Raw genomic sequence first — 23,598 nt, forward strand, 5'->3', positions numbered from 1 at the left:
GGTTTATGTTTTACGATACCTATTTTATTTTTAATAAGATATGAATTAGCGAAAGTTATGAAGAAAAATACATACATACATTATTGTGAGCTTAGATATTCATCAATTGAGCAGAAGCAGTGTTCCAGTAAGTATTTGTACAGATCTTTCTTAAAAGCTTTGCAGGATTCAATGTTTTATATGTGGTTTGGAAGGTTGTTATACAAGAGAGTCCCTGAGTACTTAGGTCCTCTTTCATATAGAACTGTATTGTGTACAGGTATTAGTAAGTTATTTTTATTTCTTGTGTTGTAATTGTGTATCTCATGGTGGCACCTAAACAAATCATAGAAGTTTGCTTTTACATAGCAGAGCAGGTGAAAAATGCACAAGCATGGGAGTGGCAGAAAACCTAGATCCCTGAATAGCTTCCTACATGGTTCCTTTGGTCTTGACCCCATCATGATTTGTTCTTGATTTTTTTTTATTTGATTTAGTTTATTTTACTTCACATTTTGTGCCTCTTGGCTAATTTGCGAAGATGGGGATGAGTGATGAAATGATGAAATTGATGAATGGACATTCACAAACAACCAAGCCCGACCAGGATTTGAATCCGGGACCCTTGGCGTCACAGCACGATGTGCTAACCACTCGGCCACAGGGTCGGGCATGATTTGTATAGCTTTGTTTTGTAAGATAAAGATTTGCCTACTCTTGTACGCATTTCACCAGAATATAATGTACGTTAACAAGGATTGAAATAAGCTGAAATAAATTGTTTTCATTGTCTCCAAATTTGTGGTAGCCTTTATTACCTTGATGGCGTAGATTATCTTGCTGAGTTTGCCTGCCAAATAGTTGATTTGTGGTTGCCAGCTAAGATTTTCGTTGATCCACAGGCTTAAAAATTTAACAGATTTCTCATAGTTAACCACATTGTTTTCTAATTTGATAGAAGGGTTACCTCGTGGTTGGCTCCTTGTGTGATGAAAATTTACTGCTATAGTTTTATTGACATTCAGTTTTAGTTTGTTTGTTGAGAACCACTTATCAAGCTCCTCTATTCTGTGACTAATGTTGGACTGTTTGAGCCAGTCATCTGCATATAAGACAGATCTTACTTTTTGGCAAGTCATTTATGCATAACACAAACAATATTGGCCCCAGTATAGATCCCTGAGGAACTCCACATGTTATTTTGCATTGTTCTGAGACACATGTTGTTGTACACCTACTTTTTTTCGTCTACCTGCTTAATCTCTACGACTTGGGTATGATTTTGTAAATAGAATTGAAACCACTCATTTGCTTTGCCTCTTATTCCATACTGATTTAGCATCTTTAGTAGCTGACTATGAGGCAATAAGTCAAAAGCTTTTGTCAAATCAAGAAACAGGCCTACACATTGGTCCCTATTGTCTAACAGATCCCTCACATATTCAAGATATTCAAATATAGCTGAGACCATTGATTTTCCTCTACAAAATCCGTGTTGAGATGTGTTGATGATATGGTATTTGCTAAGAAATGAACTGATTTGATTATACATGACAGTTTCAAGAATTTTTTAAAATGGCGAGAGTAATGAAACTGGTCTGTAATTTTCCATGTCTTCTTTATCACCTTTCTTATTTATGGGTTTTATTTTGGCTTCTTTCATTTTATTGGAAATAATCCTGTTGAGAGTGACAGATTTGCTATGTGGCACAGTGGTTGGGCAATGTGAGACTTGCTCTGTTTAATAATTGTGGAAGGTATTTCATCTACACTGCAGGACCATTTACTTTTCATTTTATTGATGATCACTTTAATTTCATTGGTAGAGACTGGATGCACGAACATTGTTTTGTGACAAGAGTTTATGTTTGCCTTGTATACCTTGCTTTTATTGTTGTGGGAAGTAGTTAATTTTTGTGCAATTCCCACATAATATTTATTAAACATTGTTGCTACTTTTAATGGATTCTTTATGGCTTCACTGTTGTGCATTAGGGTGATGTTTTCTCCATTTATAATATTGCCTTTTGTTTCCCTCTTTACTATCTGGTGGAGGCACATAGTGTTTAAGATCCCACATTAAACTGTAGGTCCAGTCCTGATTAGCCTTACTGTGCATAAAGTGGACTTAAAGCACCAATTCAATCAATCCCTCTTTACTATATCCCATATTGTCTTTGTTTTATTGTGAGTTTCTAATAAGGTTCTCATTGTGTATTTGTTTCGTTGATTTTAGCAAATTCTTGTATTCAAACTTATACTTAGCATAGTATGTCTCAAATTCAGCTGTTATATCTCCCTCCCTTTTAAGTTTGTTTAAGAATCTCATTCTTTCACTTGCTTCTACAATTTCAGTTGTAACCCAGGTTTTTTCTCTACGTGGTTCATTTTTATTAGTCGTTTTGGGAATGCTACATTAAAGTAATATGTGAACACTTTAAGGAATGTGTCATCAGCATCATTTACAGTATTACAGTTGTATACCTCACTCCAGTCTTCCCTTTTTAACAGATACATGAAATAGTCCAAATTGTTCCTGCTGAATGATCTTTTGGTTGTTTTATAACCCACGTTGCATCTATTCCCTTTTGTATATTATAGAGTGCAAAAATTTGTGCAAGATGGTCTGAAAACCCACTATCAAAAACTTCTACTGAACATGTGGAATCATATTTATTTATAAGAATTTGATCAAGAGCACCTTTGGAACTTTTTGCTATTCTAGTAGGTTCCTTTACCATAGCTTCTAGATTGTATGTATTGAGAAATATGTTTAGGTCACTATTTATACTCTTCTTTAGAAAGTCTACATTTAGGTCCCCCACTACCGCTACCTTATGACTGGTCTTTTGATAGTGATTAAGGATAATGTCTAAATTGTTTATGAAAATATTCAGGTCACTATCTGGAGTTCTATAAACACATATTACCAGTTTTATATTTAGGTAATTCAACAATACATGATTGGAAGTGTTTTTCAATGTTTAGATTAGCAAATTTTAAGCATTATCTTACTGCTGTGTCTTTTTTACAATAAATGCATGACCCTCCCCACCCCATGATAAATCTGGAGTAGCTTGAAGCTAGATCATAATTTGGAAAATTAATGCAATTTAGTTCATCAGGCTTAACCAATGTTCTGTGAGGCAGATTACATCTGCATTTTTTAACCTTTCCTCTAAGTGCTATTCTAATATTAATTTTTTTCTATATTCAGACCTTGAACGTTTAGATGGAAGATGTTCAGGATTGCTGATGTTCTGCCACTTCCTGAGCTATTTTTCACCATACTACTATTAATATTATTACCTATGGTACCTGTTTCTTTTCCTGCATTTTTTTACCATAAAAAAGTATCCTGCAGCTTCACTGGCAAAGTTTTTTCCTACCTGTTGAAAGAATAGTAGCTACAGCACTTGCCTTATTTTTACAGATTTCTTCAGCAGAGTCACCGTCTATTTTTTCCTCTTCTCCACTATCATTAACATTACTACTGGAGAACATTTCACATCACTGGGGATTTTTATTCACCATTTCTTGTGCACTTTCACTTATGCTGGGAGAGCGTTCAACCTGTCTCCCTTTTTCTGCAATGAAACCAATATCACTCACAGCTTTCATAGCAATGTTGCTAGCTTCTTCACTCACCATATCATTTTCATTGCTGCTCTTGTTGTTTGTTTCAGTCAAAGTGTTCTGTGTGTTTTCCTTGTCAGATTCAACTAGCTGCTTCAGTTATCCAATTCCTTGTGTCAGTACACTTTTCCCAGCCGAGTGGGATGATTGATTTTCCTGTGATTTTCTGTTAATAACAACATGGATCATTTGACATACATACTGTTTTCCTTTCTGGTTCAAGTGCTGTCGGGCCTCCCCGATGGCGCAGTGGTAGCGTCATCGCCTTGTAATCAAGGGGTCCCGGGTTCGATACCCGGTGAAGGCACAAGTGGTTCGGATCCCACTTTAAACTGTAGGTCCAGTCCCGATTAGCCTTACTGTGCATAAAGTGGACTTAAAACAACAAATCAATCCAATCAAGTGCTGTCCATGTCCTGTATGATATTCTCTGCTCATGGTGTCAAGGTGGATTATAGTTATATTTTTGAAGTGTTTACAAGTGTTCTTCATTTGATTATTTATTTTTTGGATTTCGATGTTTACACACGACTGAGGGATGAGGTCATATCAGTGGGGTATGGTAGTTACAATTACATTTATATGAGTCAGTGATCCCAGTGTGTCACATATTGCCAATATTGCATCGCTGCCCTGATTTGGAGTCAGTGACTATAACAACATAGTCATTTGAGCTGAACATAGAGCACTCCCTCCTAGCTAATTCTAGCACATGTTTTGACTTTGACCCGGGTTTCACTGAACCATATGTATTCATTCAGCAAGTCTTTCATGTTGGTGGCCAGGTAGCGCCCATGGCTGTCGGTGAAGATCACTGCTTTGGGTTTATTTTCTTTGATTTGCAGTTTTGTAGTACTTTGAATTTTTCCATCTTGAAGTGCATTGTTTGGGTTTGTTATCTGGCTCTTTCTTCTTTCTTGGTATTTAAGCTTCCTAGTCTGATTTTGTGCACTTTCAATTTTACGAGGCTCATCGGTGAGTGCTGCAAAAGTGTTGCTATGTTCGAATGTATTATCCAAGCACTTTACTTTTGGGGCATTAGTGGATGGATAGTGCCGATTGAATTGAACTCTCCCACGTTTCACTACTTCACTCCAACTATCTTGCTTGTTTGTCTCGCAGAGATTTTGGGCAATCCTTCTTTCTTGTTCTGCATCTTGAAAGTCCAATTTCAGAACGTCGATGACTTTTTCCTTTGACGCTGGTTTGAGTTTCAGTCTCTCACACTCGAGGCGTAGTGATTTACAGCTGTCACAATTCGGCATGCTGTTTTTTGACTCTGGTGATGTACAGTTTTGATTACGTTCAGTCACTACACTACACTACACTCACTCCATAGTTGAGATAGCGTGTTTCTTCATGTACCTAATCAGTTACTGTTGTTGATCATGGTGGCCATGTTGTTGAAACCAGCAAGTGCTACCCAACGTTTTCCCTAAGTTACTTGTGTACGTATTTACGCATGCGACTTGGTATAATCAACTGTTACACCACTTAGAATTCTAAGACATATTTCAGTCGAGTAGCCAATCGCCATCTGCATGCTGATGGCCACCATCTTCAAAATAGTCCGCCATATTGGATATTTTTGATTTGATATATCTCGGGAATGGTGGCATCTGTCAACTTCAGGATTTTTCAGAAATGCTCCAAATAGTGTAAACTTTCATAATATATCAATAAATCTATTTTTGAAAAATAGAAATAGTGGTTTTGTATAAAAACTCTCTATAATACTTTATGTGAATAACTCCGAGTTAAAAGTCTTAATAATTCTTGAACCATACAATAGTATTGTATATTTGGTAATGTTACGAAATGTTTGTTAGAAGACTTTAGATGAACTAAACCCTTAAAATACTATTTTTGTATTTATAAATGTATCCTAAACAACATTTTTAAGAGAAATTCAATTTATGTACAACCCAATTTGATTTCTGAAAGTAGAAGTAATTGAAATTCTATTAAATTGTTATATTATTTGAAAGAGAGAAACATTTATTGTAATTGATGATATGAATATACTGACATTTGTTTTAAAAAAAGATTTTGTAATGAATTTCTCATTACATCGGTTTCCTTTTTGATCATTTTTTAAATTCAAATCCTTCACATTTGGATAATATAATACAGGCAAGATTTCCCATTCAACACCAAATACCTATCTTGGGGATTTCTGGAGCAATCCTGCGCATAACGGAAAAGAAGGGGAGAAAGCGAGCAAAGCAGTACACGCTAATGCAAACAGCTGGTATCTGCAGTCCCTTTTGCCTCTCCACACAATCCCGTTTTCTCGCAAAATTTCATTGTTCGAGCCTCTTTTGGGCAGAGACTTACTTTCATTTGCTTGCTCCATAGATTCCCTGGACAGAGTATAGTACTCTGTGCTTGGTTGTAATGGTCTTGAGCATGAAAAACCCACTGCAGATTGCACAAAGTTTTCATGTATAAATATATGTTTATTTTATGAAGGCAATTTCCCAGGTGAACAATGTGAAGTTCTCTCTCAATTTAAGTTGTTACACTGAGAGTTTTGGCCTCTTTTAGTTCCTTGCATGCACTAGTCTTCCAAATTGAGATATCTTGAGTCAGGTTCTCTGTTACAATTGACAAGGTATACATCCTTATGCAGTTTGTACAGTACATACGTTGTAGTCTGATGGTCATGTGCTGTTTTCCTCACATATCAAGCTTTAAAAAAAAAAGGTAAAGTTCTCCCCTGTGCATAGCACCACGCCATGAAGGCGTATAAAGGGTGTGGGGGTAACGCCCCACACTTTCTTGATCCGGTCGTGAGTGGGGGTGATGTGATCAGCATCACGCTCCTGACCACCTTTACCCCCCAAGGTTTCCCCCAGGTACCCATGTTATTCGACGCTGGGTGGGTGCGGGAGCCGCTTCCATCGTTAGAAAAGTTCCCGGATTTGAACCAGCCGGGGATCGAACCCGGGACCTTTAGCATGGTAGTCAGACGCGTTACCAACTTTTTTTTTATTTTATTTCCTTTACTATTTACATCTGATTATAACAAACTTTTCATGATTACTATACAGGTTTTACATACTAGGATATATTACATTTAGAAAATTCGCATAGACATTGTTCTTTTTGTTTGCCGACATATTTTGAAATGTGTGCCTTAAATAATGCACAAATTGTTCATGAAAGTCAGCTTGCTGATAAGTAGAGGCAAACCAAGCATATTGCCCCAGTAACCACAATACACTGTTCTGTTTCTTTTTAGGGAAATAACTAAAATTGGGAAACAGAAGATGATCAATTGTAATATTCTTCTCATTGGTACGACAGATGACACTTACGAGTTTCGCAACATATTTCCATGACGTAGCGGTTATTAAGCATTCACTGAGCTTATGCACTAAACTATCAGGCACGTTACATATTAAACATAATGATGAATCTGCCATGTGCAGATCATAGAGTTTCACTCGAGTCAGCAGTATTTGATGCACTATAACGAACCACGCCGATCGTATTCTTGTTGCGAGATGCCTCGCGTGTATATTTTTCCACACCACAGGCCAACGACCTTCCGGGTGTCTTGCAACGATCTTAACAGCCTGTTGAGACGCTACACGCATTCTTCTGTATATGTGCGACACCACTGGAACAGGCAGGGTAGGAGTTTGTAACAAGCCATAGCAAATCTCTACTAAGGTATCACGGAGGTACCTAAGGTTGGGGGGGAGGTTAGTCACGTTTATGGGGGGATCCAACTGTATATGGGCCAAGCAGTCTCGAAGAACATGACTTGTAAGGCTATCAGGGCTCTGAATCATCGCCTCTATGTCCGCTTGAATGCGGAGCGCCTGGCTCTTGTGGTGCACGTGTGCAAGATTCAAGCCTCCCCCAGCATTATCTAAACACAAGGTCTCGTGATTTACACGTAACAACTGCCCATTCCAAACAAACCAGTTCACTGCACTTTTCAGCTTTGTTACATCCAGCATTCGCATCGGAAGTATTTTGGCTATAAACCACACTTTCGAAAGAGCATACACATTAACAAACGTGACTCGTGATTGCAAGCTAATGTTTCGAAACTCATTAATTTGTAGCACTGCTTTTACACTCCCAATCACTCGATCATAATTTACTTGTATCATTCCTTGCAAAGAAGGCGTAAATACTACACCAAGCATTTTTACAATGTTTACAACAGGGAAGTGTTGAACTGGTGTGTGTGGTGGAGAATTATTTAAAAACATCAAACATGATTTCTTTACATTTATGTGAAGGCCTGAATACACCCCAAATTCCGTCGTTAGTTTATGAACCGTGTCCACATCAACAGGTGACTGAACCAAAATGCTGACATCATCCGCATAAGCTAAAACTTTTAGCGACTTTGACAGAATAGTTATTCCTTGTAACCGTGCTTCCAAAGAGGCAAGCAGGGGACTTAGGGAAATACAAAAAGCCAACATGGATAAGGGATCTCCCTGTCGGACACCTGTGACAATGCTAAGCGATTTTGTCAGAAACCCATTAATCTGTATTTTCGATTCAGCATTGTTATATAGCCCTTGCAGTGCTGAGAGAAAATTCCCCCGTATGCCCCTTTTGTGGAAAACATGAAACATATAATTATGGTTCAGCGAATCAAATGCACATTCGAAGTCCAAAGCTAAAATCGCTTGATCCTTTAAATTTTTCTTATTATGATTACTGGTAACCACTTCACGCAGCGTTTGCAACACTGCATAAATGTTTTTATTTTCACCATATACATATTGCATGTCCCCCACCAAGTTGCTTGAGTACGGCATTAAACGTGCAAGCATACATCGTGTGAAAATTTTATAGTCGTTGCACAGGAGTGTAATGGGGCGATAATGAGTGATCTCTGTCGGCTTTGCACATTTCGGTACTAATACTATAATACCTGTCTTGGAAGTCTTGCCCATTTTATGTTGCTGAAAGGCCGCGTTGACCCACTCAGTTAAAGTCTGCCCCACTAGCGTCCAAAATGTTTGAAAGAAGCATGTAGGAAGCCCATCCACACCAGGGGCGGAGAAAGGCTTTGCCGCTTTCACCGCTTTATATACTTCTTCGAATGTGAAATCTTCATCAAGCTTAGTTCTATCATCATCGGAAAGTACTTCCGTAACTGCATCCACAACAGAATCATAATTTGAATTGGCAGGTTGGTGCTGCGAAAACATCCGAACATAATGCTCGTATATTGTACGTTGTATGTCCTTAGGTGCTATGATTTTATTACCCGCTCCATCTGCGAGTTCAGTAATGAGTTTCCGTTGTGCATTTTGTCGTTCTTGTATCACGTGACTAATCGACACCGCTTCTTCAGGGTCAAACTGAGGCAGTCTACTTCGAATTTTTGCACCCATACGTTTGTGGGCGGTCATATTTAAGAGTATTGCTTGTATACGTTTAATTTCCGTATGAACCGGTCGTCCTGCCGATGCTTCTTCTATTAATTCACGCAACACACGATAATAAAAGTGATATTTATTATTCCAGTCACGAGACCTCTCTTTACAGAATGATATACAGAAACGTTTAACTGCCGGTTTTAGGATTTCATCCCACCACCGAAGGATGTCAGTACGTCGAAGGCGATGCGTCTCCCAAAATCTCCATTGCTCATGAAATGCTCGTTTAAATTCCTCATCAGACAAAATGGACGTATTCATTTTCCAATACCCATATCCCCTAGGCACTAAGGGAAGATCAATGTTAATTGCCATTATCACCGCCAGGTGGTCCGAAAAACATGTAGGGGTGAGAGAAATCGAAGTAACTTTCTGACGCAGTGCCGGGGTAACATAGAACCGGTCTAGCCGGGACGCACAATTGTCTCTAATATAAGTATACGCCTGCTTATCAAAATATTTATCTGTCCAAACGTCCACCAATTTAAAACCAGACACCAATTTTTGGAGGGAATTAGATGTTGCAAAACCAGGACGTTGATCTTGTGGAAGCAAGACGCAATTGAAGTCGCCGCCACAAATGATATGTTCCTTTACACCTTGCAGTTCAGCCGCCACATCTGTCGCAAAAAAATTGTTCCTCTGTGATCTCTGATTTGTACCTGATGGAGCATATATATTGCATATCCAAACATTTGCCACTTTCGCACATATAATTCTCCCATTAGGATGACACACAACGTTAGTGATGGGCACCGTATTTTTCACGAGAAGCGCAGTCCCCGTTGCCTGACAATTTGCATTATTATATACTACTATAGATGGGGGCAGTTCAAAATTTATCACTTGAACTTCCTGGAGAAAGGCTATATCGAGAGACGACTGGATAAAAAGGTCACCCAGCGCCTCTTGTTTATTCCTGTTTTGTAGTTTGTTAATGTTAATCGTGCCTATTCTGAGTGTTGTAAACATATTTATTGTAATCGTCCTACATGTTATCAGGGACGCTGTATCTCCCTTATTGCCAAGGCTCTCCTTGTAACCATTATACCCGACATTTACACCACAATACAATAAGACCAATAGATGACAAAGTACCACATCAAGTAAATGGAACAGAGTGGTACAAATCGTTGATCTTCTTTACAAAAAGAAGAAACTTATATATACAAAAAAATATATATATATACTCGATCACTCTATCATACCTATCAGTCCCCTATCAAAAGCCTTTCTTATAACCACAATCATTACACTCTTACAAAAATTACTTAACCTCCTCAACATTACTACTCAGTCCACGAAATCAGTTTGTAGAAAATTTAGTACTATTAACACTGTTACCTTTAGGTACCATTCATGAGGTAGTGTTCCTACGTTTGCCAGGCGTGTTGGTACCGTTGATGAGTTTATGATTACATAGGTACCTACCTTATTGTTCCAGATGTCTGGCACAAACACAAACAAAACATTCACTACTGAAGATGAGATTTTACAAGAACTGCAACTTCAGTTAGATGAATCCGATTGCAGCGAGGTTGAAGACGAAATTGAAGTGGATCAAGATGCCTTTCCTGAATATCCTGACGATACCGACTTGGACCCAGACTATGAACCTTCGTCAGAAGAAGAAGATATCGAGGAGGCCATCATTCAATCAGCAGCACAATCATCTCGGCCTTCAGCTGTTTCTAAATCAAGTTCGTCAAGAGCTGAAGGCAAGCAAAAGTCAGGACCTGCAAAACAACCTCCAAAGTCAGGTGAAAAGAGGAAGAGGTCAGCCGAAGGAAATGATGACCATTCAACAAACAAAATATTAAAACCTGAATGTGACGATATGTTCGGGCGTAACGGGTTTGCTTGGAAAACTGTTCCCATTTCTAACACATCTGGAAAAGCCGCAGCTAAAAACATTGTACATGTCAAACGAAAAACAAAAAACGAAGCTATAGATGTTTCTGACCCTGTTGAATGTTTTAACGTCTTCTTTACCTCAACAATGTTGGACATGATCCTGCACAACACAAATGAGGAAATTGCAAGACAAAGGGAGTCTTATAAAAACAAGAATGCTTCTGCTTTGAAGGACGTTTCATTGGCTGAACTGAGAGCACTCCTCGGTGTGACAATTCTCGCAGGGGCCAAGAAAGACAACCATATGAAGTTACAAACATTACATGACACAAAGGAATGCGGCGAAAAATATCATGCATCATTTTCTGTGCAGAGACATCACTTCTTGCTCAACACTCTTCGCTTTGATTCTCGAGAAACTCGTGAGGAAAGGAAGATAACTGATAAGTTTGCACCCGTACGGGATATATGGAACATGCTGATTGAGCAATGCATATCAAATTATGAACCAAGTGCCTACATGACAATTGATGAGCAACTAGTGCCATTCCGAGGACGAGTCGGGTTCAAAATGTACATCCCAAACAAACCAGCAAAGTATGGGATAAAAATTGTGATGCTTTGCGACCAAGGAACGAATTACATGGTAAATGCGATCCCGTACCTTGGTAAAGGAACTACACCTTCAGGCACGCCTGCAGCAGATTACTTTGTTGAAAAGCTAACAGACATCATCCAAAATTCAAGTCGTAATGTTACAATGGATAATTGGTTTTCCAGCATCCAGTTAGCTAAGAAAATGACAGAAAGAGGCCTCACAATGATTGGGACGACTAAGAAAAATAAACCTGAGTTTCCTAAGGAGTTTGCGGACCCCAGTTATCTTTCACGACCTCCTCAGTCATCGCTCTTTCTTTTTCATGAGGATCTGACAGCAGTTTCATTTACTCCACGTGTTAACAAACTGGTCACTCTTATTTCCACAATGCATGACGACGATGCAATAAATGAAAACAGTATGAAGCCTGAGGTAATTCTGTGTTATAATCAAACAAAGGGAGCAGTTGATGCCTTTGACCAGTGTGTCACGAATACTTCTTGCATACGAAAAACAAGAAGGTGGCCAATGAACCAGTTCTACAACATGCTCAATATTGCATGCTACAACTCTTACATAATATATGTGCTCAACTTTTACAAGAAAAAGAAAAAAGATGACGACGCAAAGCCTTTGTCGAGATTTCAGTTCCTCATCAAATTGGCAAATCAACTAACGTTTCCATGGATGAAGGAACGAATGGAACAGCCACATATGCCTCACACTCTAAGAAGCAGCATACAAAATTGCCTTGGCGTTGTGGATCCACCTGTTGTGGTTCAACCTGCAGCGAAATCTGGAAAGAGGCAGTACTGTACTTACTGCTCGTATAAAAAGAGAAGGATGAGTAAAATGATCTGCTGTAACTGCAAAAAGCCTATCTGTGGCGAGCATTCTTTCATCGTTTGCCACATTTGTAAAAAATGATAATTTAAAGACTGATTTGTTTGTAACTATTTACTGTTCTGGATGTGGAAGGAGGAGTGAACATTTTTATTCATGAAGTTTTTTCTAGTTATCGTGGCTAGTCTAAATGACTGTTTGTTAGTGATAGAGAGTAAATTTTAGTTCATGTATTCTTCATTAATACTTTTACATCCATTTCCTAGTTAAAGGGATTGTCTTATACCTAAGTATAATCTTTATTTGTTTATTATTTTCTTGCTGTTCGAGTTACCTACTCGTATTTGCATATATATTATGACTCTTTCTATGCAACCTAGTTTATAAATGTTTAAAATGTATGAGTTTACGGAAAAATGTTATTTCAATTATATTCATTAACAATAAAAAGTATCTAAAATGCAGCGAAAAGAGTATGGAAAAAAATTAAATCATTTATAGAGGGTATAGTAACTTTTTTTTCATGTGTACGTCTATGGGACGTATAGGTACCATTAAACATAGATTTTTTTAGGTACTATTCCAGGGTTAAAAGAAAACTCAAAACAAGCTGTTGACAACTTCTGCACCAGCATACACAAAATCCATCACTTAAAAACATTTAGGATGTAAGAGAAAAAAATTAATGAAAATAGTAATGGATAATTTGCATGGTAATACTTATGGCTCCCACTGTACGGCGGGAAGCATAAGTATTAACAAGTAAATTGTTCATCACCAAGTTTATTTTCTTTGTTTTTCGCAATGAGAGGCTCAAGAACAGACACAAAAGACCAAGCAAGATTCTAACAACCTCCTCTGCACCAGCATACGTAAGAAATAGGGGTGTGCGGGATCCCGACTTCGGGAAATGACTTCCCGACATTTCGGGATCCCGAGCAGTCGGGAAATGCCGTATGATCATTTTAAAAAGTTGTTAATTCTCGACGTTTTCTGCATTGCAAGTGTCTGTAACTTATCGGAAATTGTTTGTTTTTATTCCACAAATGCAAAAACAATCACTTAACTTGAAAATGACTTGTAGAATTCGTGATTTTCAGAATTTCCGGAAATTTCGAACATTTCCAGTACTGAAAATTTCCGGAAATGGCGATTTTTCCCCGTCCCGAATGTCGGGATTAAAAAAAAGTCCCGTCCCGATCCCGTCCCGACCAAAAAAAATTCTGTCCCTCAGACCCCTAGTAAAAATCCATTTCTTAAAAGTACGTAGGACGGAAGAGAAATGTTATTGAAAATAGTCATGGAAAATTTGCCGAACAAAACTCTACTATGGGTGTGCGGAACAGAATTTTTCTCGTCGGGATGGGAATTTCTTTTTAATCCCAATATTCGGGACGGGAAAAATTGTCCATTTCCCGACAAATTCGGGAAATTTCCCGAAGCTCTGAAAATCTCGAATTCTACAAGTCATTTTCAACTTAAGTGATTTTTTTGCATTTCTGGAATAAAAACAATCAATTTTCGATAAATTACAGACACTTGCAAAGCAGAAAGCGTCGAGAATTGACAACTCTTTAAATTATCATTCGGTATTTCCCGACTGCTCGGGATCCCGAAAAGTCGGGAAGTCATCTCCCGAAGTCGGGATCGGGACGGGAAATTTTTTTTCCGATCCCGGTCCCGAATTTTCGGGATCCCGCACACCCCTACACTCTACAAAGGACAAAGGGTTTAGGCACAGATTTATATCCCCCTTCCAAAAGTTTGGGGGATATAATGAACTCCTGTACCCCTCCCTGTACCCACACCACTGCTTCCAGTATTTATTTTCTCAACGGTGAAAGAGATATAAAAATAATGATATTGCTCTTTGTAGCAATTGGTTTAAGGATGAATAAACATATTGATTGATTGATTAATATCAGATAGTAATATCACGAAGTGGTAATGTAATTTCAAGATCTGCGAACATTGTATATTTTGCCACGGTCTACGGTTTAGCAGAAGATTTACATGTGGGACGATGTAATTGGGCTAGAAAACCAAAGTTCGTGTGAAGTAATGACATTAATCAAGGAAATATGCTTTTATTCTGTTATAGGCTATTTTATTTTGGCATCTTGTTAAGTGTCGTATTTAGCATCAGCAATAGTGCTTTAAACATATTTAAGCATCCATTGGACAAATTAGATATCAAATATGGTAACTTTCCTGAACATCTCAGGCTACAAATGCTGGAAGAAGCGAAGAAAATGTTTTATTTTGGTTATGACAACTACATGAAGTACGCATTTCCTTTGGACGAATTGAATCCAATACTTTGTACGGGGAGAGGTCCCGATTATGATAATCCGTAAGTATACAGGATTAATGCTTGTCTATGCTAGGCTATGGAACTAGTTTTTTCTTGAAAGTTCAAGATGAATAAACATGAATATGACACCGGCATCAAAACTTGATATCGCATCTTATGCTTTCTTTTATTAAAATATATTGGTATGTCTATTGTATGCTATGTGATTTTTATGGGGGGACGATCAAAGCATTCGAGCTAAGTATGATATCATCGTGGGATCCTTTATGCCATGCAACAATTAAGTGAGTGTATTTGGTGGGGTCCTTCATCGATATATTTGGTTGTTTTATGAAATACAATCTGATTAAGGCCGCGGAAACCAGGACATTTGATTCCAAATTATCTGCTGCTGAAGTAAAAACTGTAGCAGTTCGTTATATCAGAGACACGTTTCTTCATTTTTACAGAAGAAACTACTTACGGAAATGAGTTTCTCTAAGGTTTCCAACGTTCGTCGAGGTATTTTCTTTCATGAATCTATTTCACCGGGAAATCATTTATTTTTCAAGAGAAATATCTCACCGACGCACAATTGTCATTGCTTTCGCTACGTGAACCGGATGCTGCATACGTTTGATGATGTAACCCCCTGTCAGTGTTTCCATCCCCTTTTTTTAACTATGCTTGCCTAACCAAACCTAACCTAACCTTATTGGAAATTGTTTGTGGGGCTATCCCTCAGCTACCCGTGCATAATGTACAATTTGCACACGTGACGAACACGATAGTAGGTATTTTTCGGTGAAGAAGGTTGGAAACACTGCATACCTACAACGCTAGTCAACCTCTGCCCGTCATATTGTGTTTTACAGAAGCGAAAAAGGGAATGACAAAAACTACTCTCTGTGAAAAATTGTGTTTGTTTTAGTGTAAAAAGCATAGGCACCTTGAACTGTGTTCCGCAATACACAATTGGTAAGTACGAACCATGCAAAACACAAAATATCCGATTTTAATGTGTCTCCGATATAACGAACTGTTACTGTAAAAACAAACAAGAAAAGAAAGCCCTCCAATCTCTGATCAGTACTTTCACCGTTATGTTATTCGTAAAAAAAGCTGTTGTATGAGCACTCAAATAGCGAAAAAATACAGTTGCAAATGATAACGCCACCAAGCTTAGCACTCCTAATAAGACCAAAACACCAAAAATTGCCATCAAGGTCAAAGTTCAGATTGTTTAATTTCAAATTCATCATGGTACACAGGCATTTTTTACATGGTTCGATTTCTATTTATGTCTGTTAACACACACTTCAGAGACTTAGAAATTACTTACTGTGTCTTGTCTGGAGAACGATTTTTCCCTTCCATACACTCCAATGTGATTCTTTGTTTGCAAACAGTCATTCATTATTCTTGTCTTAGATACAGACTGCTGCTGGGATCTACTTCACGAGTGTGGGGTGAGAAGAGGCATGGTGCCACTAAATGCTTTCATTGTTAGGTTAGGTCGGTCAGGTCTTAGCATGAAAATAATGTCCCTAAATACTTTCAACACTGATCACTAGGGAGCGGAAGTTGATGGCCTAAAAAATATAGGTATATAACCTATAGAATGTCCTAAAAAAGGGAAAAAAGACCATTAAATTTGTTAGTTTCAGGTTAATAACTGAAATGAAAAGGAAACTGAACAAAATGCAATCTTACTTTTTTAAAAAAAACACCAAATGATACCACATGCACATTCAATTAAAATATGCAACGAGAATTTCCAATGGGAACAACCAAATAATTTTAAAACAATTCAATGTAAAAGTCATATACGCTGAATGAATTGGTGTAAAATGCATTAATTTTGTGCATCTTTGCCTGGTAATGTAGTGTGGTGTGTTTCTGTGGCACTGTAAAGAAAATTTAAATTATCACGATCTACGTAAGAAAATTTTTGTTTAGAAATTTAGGTAACGGTTCAGATTGTTTTATGATTTCTCCTAGCACAAAGACTAATTATCGTGGAATTTTGGAAATCATTGTCACACGAAATTTGAACCTTCCTTAAAGTAATGAGCACTGTTTGGACTCGAAAAAGTTATTTATGTTGAAAAAACAACTTCAAAATTACCTTACGCACTTCTCATGGACAAGATATTCTCCGTCGACAAGCGACAGTATACCGCGTGAGTCACCTAAAAGTAACACCTGAAATAGCGAAGAAACCAGAAACAGTAGCGATGTGAGGTTTGCGGGAAACAATAATATCAAATGCTAAAACTCCGCAGTATATGTTAACAGACGTACATTGAAATCGAACCATGTAAAAATTTCATTCGTAGCATGATGAAATCGAAATAAAACAAAAGGAACTTGGGCCAAAATGTAACAAATTGTATAAAAAATAGGGAAACCAAAATCAGGGACGCATCCGAGAAAGGGTTCATAGACCCCCCCCCCCTCCCTGGAAAAAGTACGTCAGATGTCACCAGTTCAGTATTTCTTTTGCTCATAAATTGCAATCCTGCAAAATATATATAGGTAGAGTTGGAAGTGGTCGAAAAGAGCTGGCTTTTTTGGTTGTTTTTTTTTTTACTTTTTTTCAAAAAGTGTCTCACATCAATGAAAATACAGGAGTTGGCAGTACATTTCCTGTTCCATTGTTTTCGTTTATCTCCCTATTGTAAATTACACTAATTTTAAATATAAAATTCAATTTACAATATGAAATACGTAGCTAGATATAAACAGTGTTTTAGAAAGAGGTGACTTTTTTGAATGGGCTGTTCTTTCCGAGTGTTATCTTTATATTTCGGTAGGCTTATTAAATATATCTATGTAGTATAAACATATTCACATATCTAGAGTAGTTTTGTGTGTGTTTTTAATAGAACCTAATAGTATGATATGATTTTCAACGTTTGAAATTGTTATACGAGCACATACATAAAGCAAAAAAGAAAATACTGTTCTACCATTTGCAAATCTAGTATCAAATCTCTACATTAAATTTTGTGTTCAGTAAAATATATTTGTATTCTGGGTTTTCAGTACACCATGCATAATTTGGTAAATGGCAGCTAAACCTGGTCACGGAGCAACTAGTGATTTATTTTGGCCGCTTGTTGCAGTGGTTCTCAACCTTCGTGAGACCACAGCCCAGTAAATTTATTTCTTATAAGTCGATGCTCTGAACCCAAAAATGTCACTCATAAATACATTTCTGATCTTTAAAGTTTATATGGAAATTAATATGCACCCTTAATTAATATTAATACTGTATATAACTATGGCATAATCATAGTTCAATTATGTATAGACTTGCTGTCAAATATAAAATTACAATTTAAATTAGTCTTCAACTTTTGGGTGCAACATGCCCGTTTCCGCTATTCGCATTTGCAATCCAAGTTATGACCCACCTTTCCCTGATAATGAGATGATAGCAGAGTTATATTTTATTACAAAATCGAAATACCCTAGTGATTTTTTTAATCGATCACGAGAGAAGATGTGTTGTTTGGTCTCTTTCGTGACCTGTAGAAAATTCAGCATTCGAGGACCTGACGAAATCATGATTATGAAAGGTACCTTCTATCAAAAAGCCTGCCTTTTTCCAACAACAGTACTTGCAATTTGTTTTCTGTGATTTATAGGCTAAATTAAATCTTTAACATCTGATGAAGTAGCTAACAATCTTGTTAAGTATAGAGAACATTCAGACCAAAGCAACACATGACAGTAGGGGTGTCACATTGATGTGACAAGTGCACCTTCAGTATAAACAAGCATCCACCACGCACGCACAAACATGACCGAAGCAACATGATGCGTGCTATTCAAGGAGATTTCAGACTGAAGTCACAGGTGACCATCGACATAGTCTCCTTCAGTATAAAGCAAAGCATTCATCGTGTATGCAAGAACAACAGACCGTAGCAAAAAGATGCACGCCATTGAGAAAACAGTATAGACCGAGCAACATGCAAGAGACATGTTTAGCTCGTTGTCGCACTTTGAGTCAAAATGTTGGAGGGATTAGTGAGGGTCTGTTTACAAGTGACACCTGTCCGTTGTTGCTTCAGTCTAAAAGTTCCCTGAGAGAATGGTACAGGCCAAGTGACATTTATTTCTAAAGTTTGGATTCCAAGAGCAACGTGTCGCTTCCATCTCAAAGCTGTTACATTCATGTAACACTTATACTTCTGCATATGTGTTGTGAACAGTAAAGATTTTTATTGTCCTGGAACATCGAATATTTTGATATAAAAAGGTAAAGTGCTCCCCTGTGCTTAGCACCACTCCATGAAGGCGTATAGAGGGTGTGGGGGTAACGTGATCAGCATCACGCCCCTGCCTGCGTTTACCCCCCATGGTCGTTGGACCATGCCAGCAATAGATATGTAGATACGTGGGATTTATTTGGGTTTTTCATTGTATGAAGACGGTTCAGTTGAAAGTTGTGTTCAACTCTCCTGGTGACGGGTGCATCTTGTCACTTCTAGGGATGCCAGGAATCTCAGGTATCTATCTCTTAGAGTCTCAGGATAAATTGATTATTGTGGAGGTAAGAAGAAGCTTATTTGTTGTTTCAACTAACCCACAGGAAGTTTATCGTGGAGGAATACGTGCCCTTCCTACTCCAATTTTTGAACTCCAATCCCCGCCACTGGCTGGTTATGTAACAACAAGAAATCTTAATCAACTTTTGGAGATTCTAAAGTTTCGGAAAATTATTCTTTAATGTTGTGCTCATACTGTGTGTGAAATTAAGGCACAGATGACAGAATGATCAATCCTTTTAATAGAAAGTTTAGCAATAGTAAAATTCAGATGTAAAGTAAACAGGCTTAGGCTATTGAATTTGAGAAGGAAAATTAAGAATGCATATGCAAAGTGATCATATGAAAGTCTAGTTTTCAGGATAGTTAAACAATATTTCACCTATAAACAGCAACTTTCTATTGCCTTCATGCCATCTAGTCGCAAGTGGTTCTCAGTAGTAAAACTAGGAAAATGCAAAGTTTCGTTGTATACAAATTAAGTAAATGTAATTTTTTACTCTTTCATTTCCTTCGTAGATTGTGCTTTTAAATGCCTTGCAGACTTAAAATTTGTTCAGTACCATGAACACAGGATTACCCATTAATATTATCTAGGGTTGGAAGTGGTTGGAAAAACCCAAAAAAACCGGAGTTTTTTTCCCCCACTGCTTTTTTGGTTCGGCTTTTTTCACAAAGTGTCTCAATTCAATAAAAATACAGGAGTTGGCAGTATTTTTCCTGTTCCATGGTTTTCGTTTATCTCTCTACTGTAAAATAGACACTAATTTCTAAATCTAAAATACAATTTACCATATGAAATTTGTAGCTAGACATAAACACTGTTTTCAAGAAAGCTGGCTTTTTTGAATGGGCGCTTCTTTCCAAGTGTTATCTTCATATTTCAGTAGGCTTATTAAATATATCTATGTAGTATAAGCATATTCACATAACTAGAGTAATTTTGTATGTGTTTTAATACAACCTAATAAACACAGTCAAAAAAGTTTTGCATCACCCGAGAAGTGATGAAAATAGCATCCGCAACATGCTGAAGCGGACAAGAAACGATGAAGCAGAGCTCATTGTGTGAACTAACTCGGTCGACGTGCAATACCGATCACCACAGACGACTAACGGAGTCGGCAAGTGCATGCATGTGTTCGAGCGTAGCACCACGGTAGTCGGCGAAGGTTAGTTAGGTGTTCCTTGTGTCCAGTTAGCAAAGACGAACGAGTGCAGCTGTGTGCAAGGCATGCCTAGGCGTACAAGAGTGCAGTTTGATTGGGCCAGGATCATCACGCTACTGCAGACTGGCATGTCACAATGGGCTGTTGGAATAGGGCTGTTGGCTGTTGGAGTGGCGCAATGTGATGTCTGTAGGACCTGGAGGCGGTATACACAGTAACAGTAGCAGATCATCAAAGGACAGGTCATCCACGGGTCACAACACCATCAGAAGACCGCTATGTACGACTCTCAGCTCTGCGACAGAATACCATGACTGCAAGAAACATCACTCATGCCCTCCAGGCAGCCTCTGGTGTGCGTGTGTCAAACCAAACTGTCTGTAACAGACTCTGAGAATGTGGTTTACGGTCCAGAAGACCCCTCCGGCGCCAGTACCTATTGCCACGACATCAGCGTGACTGTGTGCATTAGGCCCGTGCACAACGAAATTGGGGACCCGATCATTGGGCTCATGTGCTCTTCACTGATGAATGTAGGCTCTGTCAAAGGCCAGATTCATGAAGAGGACTGGTATGGCAAGGCCCAGGACTGCAGGAGAGGCTTCGTGGTGTCCAGGGGGTCTATCCATACCAAGGAGGAGGAATCATGGTGTGGGCAGGGATCATGCTCGGACGTCGAACGCCCCTAATTCCAATTAGAGGAAAACAAACAGCTGTTCGTTATGTCAGGGACATTCTCCAGACGACTGTGGAACCATTTCATTAGGAAATTGGTGTTGAATTTGTCTTGGTGGATGACAGTGCCTGTCCACACCGTGCACAGGTGGTGCACGATTATCTGCAGGCGGCGAATATCTGTCGCATGCTCTGGCCAGCGCAAAGTCCCGACATGAATTGCATCGAACATGCATGGGCAATGCTAAAAAATGCCATTGCAAACCGTCATGTGGCTCCCACCAATCTTCGTGAAGTTCTTCTTGTGGCACAGGTCGAATGGGATTGCTTACCGCAAGATCACCTTGATCGTCTCATCCTCAGTATGCCACAGCGTGTTCAAGACCTTCTTGCAGCCAGGGGAGGACACACCAGGTGGTAGACAATGTTTCTGGTGGATCCGCTATGACGAACAGTCTTCTTGTGACAGTTCTTTGTTTTTTCACCTCCATCATGAATTGTGCCATTTTCGTTTTAAACACATTTCTGAGAAAATTGTACTTTTTTTGTTCCCTTTTCATTCAACATGTCTTGTTCGTCATATTTTCTTTTGTATTCCCACTGTCATTGTCAATAAACCTTGTGCTTCATATATCTTTTGTCATTTTCCGTCCTGATGCAAAACTTTTTTGACTGTGTTTAGTATGATTAGTATGATATCATTTTCAATGTTTGAATTTGTTATACTAACAAGTACATGAAGCAAAAAAGAAAATACTGCTCTACCTTTCGAAAATCTAGTATCAAATCTCTTTACATTAAATTTACATTCGTACACTGTAGCATGATTCGGAGATATCCTAGCAGTGTCTACAAATATGTACCCCCCCCCCTCCCCAAGAGATGGCAAGTGTCCGTACACTAAACCGCATATCGTCGTGCCCCCTGAGATTGCTACCAGGGCATGTAACTACATGCCTCCTTCACCATTTGACTTGAGTTGCAATTGTGCATGTCGGTCCTTGTCCTTCTGGTAGCACGATGATATGCGGTATTGTGTAAGGGTACTTGCCATCTTTGGGGGAATGGGGGTAAGTATTTGTAGACACTGCTAGGATATCTCTGGATCATGCTACAGTGTAGGAACATTTTTCCAGCTTTCACTGTGGTGTAGGATTACTACTGTAGGAGTTGGAGTCCTGTCCAATGCTGGTCATGTTCCACATTTGATTTAATGCCATTGTCAATTGGAGCTATGTAGAGACCCAGGATTTTGCTGTATTATTGTTATGATAAGACCTTTCAAATGACATATTCTTCGACCCCCCTTGCTATTTGAAAAAATTGAGTCGACCCCAGCCTACCCCTTTGTGGGGGGCCTGGGTCAGGAATGGTTGGCCTCAAAACATTTCCCCTGATCATCATGGAATATGTTTTTCGCCATTTCTTCCTATTTACAGCCGTTCTCACAATACCCAGGATGGGTTGATACTTTATGGACACACTGTATATTTGTATTCTGGCTTTCCAGTACATCGTGTATAATTTGGTTAAATGGCCGCTAAACCTGGTCACGGAGCAACTAGTGATGTATCTTGGCTGCTTTTTGCAGTGGTTCTCGATCTTTGTGAGACTACAGCTCAGTAAATTTATTTATTACAAGTCGATGCCCTGGCTGATACAAAAAATTTCACTCATAAATACATTTCTGAACTTTAAAGTTTATATGGAAATGAATGTGCAAATGTAATTAATATTAATATATCAAGTATGGCATAATCAGAGTTCAAATATGTGTATAGACTTGCTGTTAAATATAAAATTACTTTAAAATTTGTTGTCAACCCCTGGGTGCAACGGAACTTTTGCAGCCCGATGGTTGAAAAATGCTGGCACTAAAACTGAAGTAGAAGGAAATAAGACTGGCCGCAAATGAAAAAAAAAAAATCTATAAAATAAATCTGGAGTGGACCTGCAGTTTGAAATGAGATCCGGAGCACTCTGCCTGCAGTTAGACCTCTTCTTATTACAAGGCAACAGCATTACTTTATTCCACTCCAGAGGCTCATTCATGATTATTAGGGATGGGCCGATACCGATAAAGTACCAATATAAAATTTACAGATACAGATAACCGATATTCTACCGATCCGATATAAAATTAGAAATGGTCCTTGAAGAACCTGAAAGGTTCATTGACCTCCTTAATAAATGTGTGTTTCAAGGCGACTGCAGTGCATATTTAGACATTTACTTTTTTAAAAAGTAGGGCATGGAGATTATCCCTAAAAATTACAACAAAATGGCAGAATTTTGCATGACATGTTTAGCTCATTGTCGGACTTCAGTTCAAAAGGTTGAATGGATTACTGCTTCCATGTGACACATGTCACTTGTTGTTTTAGTCTGAAAGTTTCCTGAGAATATTGTTCAGACCAAGTGACAAGCAACATTTGCAGCTTATGTTGCCTCAGTTCGAAAGATTGCATTTATTCTAAGGGTTGGTTACCAAGAGCCACGAATCGCTTCCGTCTCAAAGCTCCGTTAAACAAGATATATACACACATTCACGTAATATGTATACTTCTGCATATGT

General features: G+C 38.4%; 1 protein-coding gene across 1 annotated transcript in view; it reads left to right on the forward strand.

The window, feature by feature from the left end:
• The first annotated feature begins 14,323 nt into the window (after positions 1-14,323).
• LOC145984100 (ER degradation-enhancing alpha-mannosidase-like protein 1) overlaps positions 14,324-23,598 on the forward strand; it is a 153,308-nt gene continuing 144,033 nt past the window's right edge. Inside the window, exon 1 of the mRNA XM_083117516.1 lies at positions 14,324-14,680. Coding sequence (XP_082973642.1) covers positions 14,409-14,680 — 272 coding nt within the window. The 5' untranslated portion in view covers positions 14,324-14,408. The remainder of the gene's footprint in view (positions 14,681-23,598) is intronic.

Source organism: Lepisma saccharinum, chromosome 2 (genome assembly GCF_977018435.1).
Source record: "Lepisma saccharinum chromosome 2, izLepSacc3.1, whole genome shotgun sequence".
Taxonomy (NCBI): domain Eukaryota; kingdom Metazoa; phylum Arthropoda; class Insecta; order Zygentoma; family Lepismatidae; genus Lepisma; species Lepisma saccharinum.